Consider the following 10,581-nt stretch of genomic DNA (forward strand, 5'->3'; position numbering starts at 1 on the left):
GGCCAGACTTCTAAATGAACCCAATCTTGAAATGTGTTAGTCTGACTCATAGAGTACAACAGCAATACATATCCTTCCTATACTATAATGGGCTGCATTGATTGTTTGATTCCTGAAAAAACTGTATTTTATGCACAAGACATCAACATTTCACCTTGCATACCAGTTGTTTTGTGCATAAAGTACAATTTAATATCAAAGTACGAGTAGTAGTATTTTATGTTCTTCAAATTGATGTTTACAATCATATCTTATTATGGATGATAAGAGGTTGTTTCACAAAAATGATTACTTACTGTAGCCCTTGGATCCTAAGAGAGTAAAAAGAGCCTAGATAATTATCAGTGTTGGATTAACAAACACTTCTGTATTTAGGAATGCACCACTGTGACAATTTACATTAAAAAGATTTCTGAAATACACTACGTTTCATTTATTAAACTGCTTTTTGTTATGGATCCAGTATAAACATTACTTAAAAAAGAACCTTTAAATTGTGATGTTATTGTATATTATTATAAGGAACACAGGAATGACTCAGAGACCACAGTTTGTGCATCATGAATGATCAGTGCATTTTATTTTCCATCACAGTACAAAAATAAATAAAAATAAGACATAAAATTTAAATTAAATTACAGAATGAAGCGGGCTTCTAAAGGAGCAATCGTAGCATTAGCCCCCCCCCACCCCCCCCCCCCCCCCCCCCCCCCCCCCCCAATAAAAAAAACAGAGTGTTCACAGACAAGTATACAACTACAAGAGAAGGACCGTCTTAAGTTCCTTAACACTGTTCAACAATGATGTGACCAAGTTACCGTTGGTGGAGAAAAGACTGCCCAACACTGGAGAGAAAAAAAAAATCTATTACTTTTTTTTATTCTATGAGCATTTCCAAACGAACAACTACTTAGTGTTGCAAGTGAAAAAAATGGCACGTTTTAGTGAATCGGAGTAGCCATACATTTGGGGGACAGATTCCATCCAGCCTTATACTACCAGGCACTGTCAGTCCCGCCCCTTTTCAAAGGAATGCCTTTCCCCCCTGCACTCTTCACAAGAAACAATGGCACTGATTCTAAGAGTTAACAGAAAATGAATTACAAAGCATACTACAAAAGAAAGATGCTCCTAAAATGGTGATTAAAACATCACTGTCATTGTTTTTTGACTTTATGAAATTCAAACAAATACAACTTGATGAAAACAAATATGACAGGTATAAACTGGATTATGCAGCAGTTGGCAAACCACACAAAGACGGAGAAAAACTTTGCTAACTATATGGTATGAACTTCAAAAAAAAAAGAAGTTATTTATTTATTTAATTATGCTGTATCAGCTATATTTAAACACAATATAAAGTTGTATTTACTATCCAACCTGCAGCTTCAAGCATTATAGCCCCCTGTCGGTAACAATAGTCTTCCCTCGGGTCAATACTTTTCTACTATAGAAAACATTGCCTGAGATCCCTTTTCTGCTTTATTATATAATGTATTGCAGAAATCGTCCATTGCCTCGACTTTGTTTTGCTGTCACTTGCCTTCTGATAATAAAAATACAGGTGCAATATTTGTTCTTGTTCCTGGGAGAGAGCTTCTAAGAAAGAGAACAGATCCTCTCATAAATGACAAGGCCTGGGTCACTTACATAGCACACAGTGCCAACCAGTTTACATTGCCAAGGTGTTTTTCAATAAATTAACAAATAAAACAGTAATCAAGTCCAGAGATGATACCCTTAAATAAAATGACATTACAGAACATATATTTGCAGGTGCATACTTAAATATTTTTTAAAAATGCATGCACAACATCACTGTTGAGTGATAGAAGCAGAAAAAAACAAATAATTAAAAAAATCCAGTTCCCATTACAAAAAGCGCTTCCTAAATTCTGAAACATTCTTGTGGCTTTTTTTTTTTTTTTTTTTTTTTTTTTTTTATTATTTTTGTTCTTTTTTATTTAGCAGCATCAGCAGCATGATCCCCTGTTGTGCATCACACCTTTTTACCATCAGGAAAAAAAAAGAGGAACCAGCGTTCAATCAGCCCCTTGAGTGTCAGCTCGTAAATGTGGCGGCAGTACAAAAAACATCAGAACCAACTGGGTTCTGGAAACAATCATATAAAACCTTGCGTATATTTCAGCATTCATCAAAACAAAACAGAAAACGGTTTCCTCTACTTTCGCAACAGCAGCTGATTACAGCTGTGGAATGACAAAGAGCAGTTGAAATCATTGGCCTGTTGTTGTTTCAACTGGGACTTCCAACTGTGGTTTTCCATAGGGGCCGAAAAAGGAAAAGGGTTTAATTTGACCAATACAGTTGGAATGATTACCTTTCAGAAATGCTGGAAACCGTCTTGCTGTCTGCACAACTGTCACATTGTACTAAAGCCTTTGACACATAAGCATTGCTTTACTAATATAAAAAGATGCTCTGGCAAATAAATAACCAGCATTCCCAAACTGTGGGGATTAACACACGCTAAAGAATGGTTCATTAATTTTGTCTGATCTACTTGATTTTCTACAAGATATAATGTTCCTGTTTTTGATTCTTATTTGAAAGTTTTAGCATGTGGTAGAACTGGAACTGAGGAACAGCCAGGAGGTTCTGGGTTTTGAATGCTAGCTGGCTCACTCATTGAGGCAGACAGAAGGGCAGAAGGCAATGGGTTGTGCGATCAAGATCCTGGGATGAACCAAACTCCCAACACCACACTTCTACTCAGTGGAAATGAGACACTGGACAGGATTTTCAAAAACCAGTATTATTGTATCGGACTCGTGGTATAGTAACGAGAGCTTTATTAGTAAGTGATTTTCAAACTTAAAATGTGTTAATTAAAACAATCCATTAATGCTTTGAAATCGAGTTGATGAGGTCGTTAATTAACGAATTTCTCATATAAAGCTTAATTGTCGCAGGTTACGTACATCACTTCCTGTCTTAATGACTAGAAAGGGGGAACTCGTTAATCAAAATGCATGTTAACAAGTTCAAGATAAATGAATGGAAGCATAATTCGCTGTTATGGAAACTACTAGCGTTCAGGGAGATGGCTCTCCCACCAGCGAGCAACAGCCAAATGGAAATAAAAATAATGGGAATATCTATTTTAAATTGTACATTTATTTAGATGACTTAACATATAAAATGCTGATTTACTATTATCTGGCATGTGGGTAAAAATCGGACATCACAGTTTACAAAATTTATTTTTTGGATGCCATCTATGTATATTGGTTGGAATTTATTTTCTTTTGTATGTATTTAAGTACGATTGTAGGCTGTAAATAAATATAGTTGAAGTGTCATTTGTGTTTGTAGCTGTTAGTTATTAAACATAGACACCATGCTATATGATTTGTTTATTATTAATAGTGTTGAAGAACAGCTCGTTAAGATATTAACATTATTTCGGAAATCGACAAATTTCAGAAATCATGTTAGCATGACTATTTAACAACGAGATAGTCATAACAACCGCTTGAAAATGCCAAAATCAATGTAGCATACCGATTTCTTGATTAACTCTGGAGTTATCATTTATGACCTGCCCAATGTGTTCTATTAGGAATACCGTAAAAAAGAGTTTCATTTACATTATTATTACTTTATTATTAACGAGCTTTTTTTAAGTTTTGCAGTCTAGTACCCTCTGTCTTCAAATCTGCAGGAAGCTCCATAAAAGCCCTGAAGGCAAAATTAACTGCTGATGAAAATCAGACAGAATAGTATGCGTTCAGGAATGGCCAAATCCAGTCCTTGGACATTAAAGGTATAAAAGGTTCAATGGGTATCTGGATGGGGGTTTAACTGTTTCATCAAAACTGGATGGTCCTGAGGCCAAAATAGGTTCTACCAATGAGTTCTTATTGGACAGATATCTATCTCACAGAGTAAGCATCAGGAACTAAATGAGTACCTTTGTTAGCAGACAACAATCATTGGTTGGTCTTTAAGGACTGGACTACCTTATAAGCTTGCTACTGTTCTGTGGAAAACCCATCTGTCAGTGTTGCATCTTTCACAGTCATTAAAATACATTAAATACTAAGCAAAAAATTGCCTAAGGGTATGAAGTATGTCAAAGACCATTGCTTAATAGCCATTACTGCTATTCAACAACCTCCCGCTCCCCACATCCCAACCCACAAAGTCAGTTTCCTTTCCCTTTTAAGTAGAAGTACACCTATAATGAGCAACTGCATGTGTACAATTGCTCTAACAAAAAGAAAGGACTGCTGTATCTGTCAAGATTGGTCAACACGCTCTATTGAAGGTGAAAATATACAAGATTGCTGTCCTCTCATAGCTGACATCAAGAGGCTGTCACATACATCATAGCCGCCACACTTTGAAATAAATAAATGTGGTGCAGATTGGGTTTGGGGGTTTCTGAGCTCCTCACCTCAGACACTTCCATTAAGTTGCCAAGTCAGCAGCAATAAAGTCGTTTGTTTTTAGTTTTTTTTTCTGTTTGTAATGAACAGAGCAGGAGTGAAGTTTGGTATTTCATCATGTCCAAGTCCTGCTTATTCAAAATCACCAGGTCCTGCTGGAATCTGAACTAAACTAATAAAATACTCATGATTTATGTCCAAATCTAAGATTTTTTTATTGATTTTGCAGTCCAAGACCAGGTCCAGCAGCATTTGGGGATGGACTATAATGAATGGAACAATCCTAATTCAAGTCCAAATCCTGGTGTTTGAATGTCCAGGTCCCACATGGTATATGTGCTGTAACACTCAGGAGGCTTGGGCTTGGACATGTATTCAGACAAAGATATTGTATCATTCCAACTACCTAAATGTCATCATTGTTATTATTATTATTATAAATAATTTCTATGACATACAGTTTAGCAACTGGGTTACAACACAGACATGTCGGTCAATAAAGGCCCTCCATACACATGCAGCCACAACAATATAAACCAGCTGGATTTAAATTTTGACATGGATATGGACTTGCAAATCGAAATACCAGAATTGAGTTAATCTCGGTTGATTAGAGCCCCTCAAGCTCAGTTTCTCACTGGTTCACCGGTCCAGGCCAATGAGCAGTCGGCTTCGTTCTTCCTGTTTCTGGCTTTCATTCTTGAGGTCGGCAAAGACCTGGGTAAAGTAGTGGGCATCAGAGTTGATCTGCAGCATCTTGGTGCTCATCAGGTTGATGATGGACAGGCAACGGTCCCAGAAGACCTCCTTAGCGCTCTCTATGAGGAAGGGTTTGAGTGGGTAGGAGATCTCATTGCCCATGTAGGAGTAGGAGAGATAGAGACAGGTGAGCAGCACGGCCTGCAGTTCATGCTCGGTGGCCACTTCAGAGGAGACAACATCTCGACAGAGCATGTAGACAAAGACCACGTTGGCAGGCGTGATGAAGCCCTGGTCCTGCCAGCCCTGGAGAAGCAGAGATCGATCCACACTGCGTAGCCACAGCACTGGATCCGTAGGGGGCAGGTGCTTCAGCCGGTAACACCGCCTACAGAGGAACTCACCCAGGCATCTCAAGAGCTCGCTGGTGGAAGCTTGAACAATGACCCTTTTTGGGGTCCCTGCGGCAGTGTTAGAGTTGGAAACGGGTGTCTTCTTGACCGAAGATACAACGTTGGTCGAAGTCTTGGATCCCGGGATATGGGCAGGATCCTGGGCAAAAGTGGATAAGTTGGCACAGGAGAGAGATTTCTTCAAGTTCTCATTGTTGAGATGGGTGATGTTATTCTGGTAGGCACTGTTGGGCTGCACCTTCTTGGAACTCTTTTTCTTTGCTGAGACGGCTACGATTCGCTTCCAGGGAAGAATGGAGATGATTGAGCTCCTCTTGAGGTTCTTGTCTTTCGCGTTCTTGCTGTTCTGCACAGCTGTGTAGTGGCCCACAGTGGCTGGTCCATCTTCAAACAGCCCGGCTTTCCTGTAGCTGGGGGAGAGCGAGAGTACAGTGCCCATGATATCAAGTGGAAGCGTAGCAAATCTCACAAGAGAGGGGCAGCTGTCTTTCTTCTTCAAAGCCCTGGGGCAGCTGTCTCACTGCTTCAAAGCCCTGGGACCTGGCTGTGAGGGCCAGCTCTATCATGCATTCAAACAGGGTCGAGTGGTGAAAATGAATATGGTGGAGCCTGTCTGTTCAGTGAAAGATGAAAGATGAATGATGAAATACAGCTCTCCTGTGTTGTTTACTGTGAGCAGAAGGCAGGCAGTATTTTCCACTTGGGGTAGCAAAGCCTATGGAGAGGAGAAGGGAGATTCATCAACAGATCAAATCAGAAAGCACATAATATTCTGAGCTAGGATTCCTGACTCATTAGGCACAGCCGGTATGCATTTTTTATGTATCTATAATTAATCTGTTTTGTAACATAGATACTATAGTAACAATGTTTTCTACGTATTTGTATGATCTATCTCTCTATTACTTTACAACGGTAAAATTTAACACACATTTTGTTTTATTATGGAAACAGTCAAACAGTTTTTTTTCTTCTATCCTTCATTACATTTGACATACTTTGAATGGTATAGCCTATTTGTTTTAATTTACCATTTTTTTGCATGCATAGATACAAAAAATTTTGCAATAAACCATGGAATCTGTCAATATATCAATCTATCCATCTATCTGTCCAACCCACAACTATCTGCTTTGATCTAGATGAAATGCAATCCAATATCAGGATCTGTCTATCCGTCTACACAAAAAAAAACTATCAATCCGCCTGTCTTTCTTTCTGTCCTCCATGTGGTCTTCAAATAAATGGATGTCAACGGTAAAAATTAAAACTAAAATATAGCTATCTATATCTGTGTCTGCAGATTTAAAAAGTTACGGAAAAAAAACAAAAAAAAAAAAAAAAACAGAGCACTATGGGACCAAAACAATAGTCCACTTTAAAGAAATTCAGTTTATTTAATTACAGCAATGAAACAGCTTTGCATTCCAACTCCGAATCTCGTTGCCCATCAGTTCCAGTCAGAATATATGCAAAACAGACATACACAGTATACCAGTACCACTTCGTTTTATGCCTTCTGTATCTGTTTTACTTAACCTCAAACACCCATACATCTGACTTTCTTTAAAGTGGATTATTGTTTTGGTATTATCGAGGCTTCGTTTACTCAGCCTGGCATGAACTCAGCAAATCGGTGTCTTGCAATCATCTCAAGCAGATGGTGGAGAGCGCATCTACAGAATGGCGGAATTATTATTATTATTATTATTATTATTATTATTATTATTATTATTATATTATTATTATTATTATTAGTAGTTTATTTAGCAGACGCCTTTATCCAGTTCGACTTACAGACGAGGGTGTGTTAACTATGTATGCATCAGCGCAGAGTCACTTAGAAAAACGTCTCACCCCAACGATGGAGCACAAGGAGGGTTAAGTGACTTGTTCGGGGTCACACAGCGAGTACGCCGGGACTCAAACCGAGGACAAGCCCTTTTCTTAAACCACCGGACCACACAGGCACACAAGCAACTTACTACGCAGCTGAGTTTATATTTTTCGAGAAATCGATTTTTTAAATACTAATTTCTAGATGTCCCTTTGTTTAACCACCGTATAAATTATTATTAATTGTATGACGAGTATATCTAATTTTATCATTTTAATCCTGGTGCTAGTTCTGCTGGCATATTTCAGTTGTTTATTACACGTTATGTATTGCTTTAATTGCCAACAAACCCCGCTCACTGTCGAGAACAGATTTAATTGATATTCTGTGAAATAATCAGATATGTAAATCCATTCTCAATATGGCGACTGGTACAGTACATGCATTTAAAAGGAACATAATATACATATACTTGTCTCTATTGCTCTATGTCATATTTTTTTACCTACCTTTGAAACCATTGTCGGTCATATAAAAACATATTTTAAAATATGTATTATTATTATTATTATTATTATTATTATTATTATTATTATAATAATAATAATAATAATAATAATAATAATAATAATAATAATAATAATAAATAATAACTTATGCAAGACTATTTAAACATCTTTGCTTCAAACAAAAAGGGTGTTTCGCTCATATATACGAGAACACATAATAGATCTGCTTGGGGCCAAATTCTTTAAGAATGCAGATGCAGTCTAATGCAGTCTACATAAGATCTAATTCAAAAAAGACTGCATTTTATTGTATTTATCTCTATAGAGAGGACCTTTACTGGAAATATCCTGTCCCAGATAATTTTATTATTATATCATTATTATTATTAATAGTATTATTATTAATATTATCTATTATTATTATTATTATTATATTTGTATTCTGCTTGTACCTATGGTAGTATCGGCGGCGCTGCAGACTGTCAACGGTTACTGTCCAAGGTTCTGAGCTAGCGTCTCAATACGTGAAAATGCTGTTAACCAATACGCAACAATGGAATTCACAATCTTTACTCTTTTTCAGTTTCTGCTGATTTTTTAATTTACAAAAAACATGTACAAAAATACTTCTTGTTAAAGTAACTGGATTTTCAAAGATGTATCGTAATCCGTTTTTTTTTTTTTCCCTTCTCTTATTTTTGATCAACTGAATATTGGTAGCATGCATTGGGTTTATAATAATTACAAATGCTTACTTTTCGTTGCTTTTCAGGTCAGGACAGCCACAGTGCTGTTCATGGAAGCTGATGCGCAAATTCTTCAAGGTGATTTTTTTTTCAGCTCCCGTAGGGGGGGTGGAAGGTGGGTCCTTGTCTAATAAATAATATAAAATTCCTTGTTTTTAAAATTCCCCGTGCTGCGAAAATGCGCTGGTATTACAGCCCGTTGTAGTATTAACAAACAGCTGTGTTGTTGTCGATGTTGTTAGGTGTCCTGTCTGTAGTCTGCGCGTAGGGGTTCAGTATGTATTTCAGATCGCTGGCAGTAGTTGTGAGTTGTGTCAGTGCTCAGCTACGGTCGGCGGGGCTGTGATGTTGCCTGTGTGATGTCAGCTCCACTCCAGAACCAAACATCAACAACACTATAATCTCGTTAGCACAGCCCGCCCTTCCCATTATTAACCATTAACTTCGCTGCCGGGTTTTGTTTTTGTACTGAGTAATACGCAAATAAAACGGATTTGATGTCATTTTTAAAAACATTTTTTTTATTAAAATCAACAGTCATTTTTAGAAAATGCGTTTGCCTATCTTGTTATTGTAAATATAGTGTGGTCATAATCCCGTTATACATATGTATAAACAAAGTTACGCTATTCAAATTACCGTTTACTGCATTGGACTGTACTACTCAAAACACTAGTGCATTTGTCCCAGGCAGGGTTGCAATAACATCTGTTTTATTTATTTTTATTTTTATTTTTTTATGACTATATTGTGCAAGTCGATAACAAAAACATAACCAATTACAATTAATAATAAAAACTATAAACTGTTACAGGCGACACTCGCCCCCTATCTGACATGTCTTTGTTCTCCTCTCGCCCGGGTTTAGACTCCACATGTGTCTTTAGTCTTACATCCAGTCTCTCGACTGTTCTCCTTATGGAGCGGCGAAGGTAACAGCTGCATCCCCTCCCCAACATTGTATTTGGTTAGACCGGTTTTGATGCCAACTAGAGATTCAGGAACACCATCAATGGCTGAACTGATATTAACAACATAACAGCACTATCCTTATATGATATTTAAGTAAAGCAGCTACTATAATGTATTAGTGTTTGGCGCAGTATACATCTATTTCTTTAGCTGTTTTCATTAACATTTTGTAAATATGCATTTTTTTTTTTTGCAAAATTAACATTTAAGGGTGTGTATATATATATATATATATGTGTGTGTATATATATATATGTGTGTGTGTGTGTGTGTGTGTGTGTGTGTGTGTGTGTGTGTGTGTGTCCATTTCCAGCTCTTATACTTTCTCATCAAAACAAATGCATTTTTTTTTTTTAATAATTTTAAAACATGAAAATATTTTTTAACAAAGTATGTTGTATCATGGTATAATGTAAGTATTATTTTAAAATGTGTTTTCTATATTTTAATATAAAGACATTGAAAACCTATACCCAGTTTTCAATGTCATTATCATAACAGTGTATTGCCCCCTAGTCAAAATATGCCTTAGGCCACACCTTTGATCATGTGATTATGAAGACGAGATCGTATCATTTCCAACACTTGGTGAGTATATTAGTTTCAGTCATTTCTTTTAAAAATCACTTGCTGGAAAATCATTGATTTAGGTTTATTATGCATCAAGTTTTGTTCAGCAACCACACCAAGTGATAATGACAGTAGTGCAGCAGATTCTTCAATTCAGGGGAAAGGGGACAAAAAGTATGCAAAAAAGAATAGAGCAAGGCATACCAAACTATAAAAGTTGAAAGAATTGAGATTAATAATAATAAGGCAGCAGACAGAGAAAACATGAAATAAAAGTGCAGCTGCAAAAATGCATCAGCTCCAGAGTCTAAAATAACAAACTAACATACGAAAAAAGTCTTTTGATAACACATTAGTAAGTGAACTGAAGGAAAACTACAGCAAAGCCAAGTGGCAGAAGGAAAGACACACGTACACAAG

At 36.8% G+C, this 10,581-nt stretch overlaps 1 protein-coding gene across 1 annotated transcript; it reads right to left on the minus strand.

Moving 5' to 3' along the window:
* Positions 1–3,263: 3,263 nt before the first annotated feature.
* Positions 3,264–9,433, minus strand: LOC121324008 (cyclin-dependent kinase 5 activator 1-like). Its single transcript, XM_041265382.1, has 2 exons — positions 8,629–9,433; positions 3,264–6,242 (listed from the first exon to the last, which is right to left on the minus strand). Exon 2 carries the CDS (start codon positions 5,964–5,966, stop codon positions 5,058–5,060), a length of 909 nt encoding a protein of 302 aa, XP_041121316.1. The 5' UTR covers positions 5,967–6,242; positions 8,629–9,433; the 3' UTR covers positions 3,264–5,057.
* Positions 9,434–10,581: the final 1,148 nt, after the last annotated feature.

Source organism: Polyodon spathula, chromosome 12, assembly GCF_017654505.1.
Source record: "Polyodon spathula isolate WHYD16114869_AA chromosome 12, ASM1765450v1, whole genome shotgun sequence".
Lineage (NCBI taxonomy): Eukaryota > Metazoa > Chordata > Actinopteri > Acipenseriformes > Polyodontidae > Polyodon > Polyodon spathula.

Excerpts from the sequence above, each read along its gene's own strand:
- LOC121324008 (XM_041265382.1), bottom strand. The coding sequence starts at position 5,966 with ATGGGCACTGTACTCTCGCTCTCCCCCAGCTACAGGAAAGCCGGGCTG.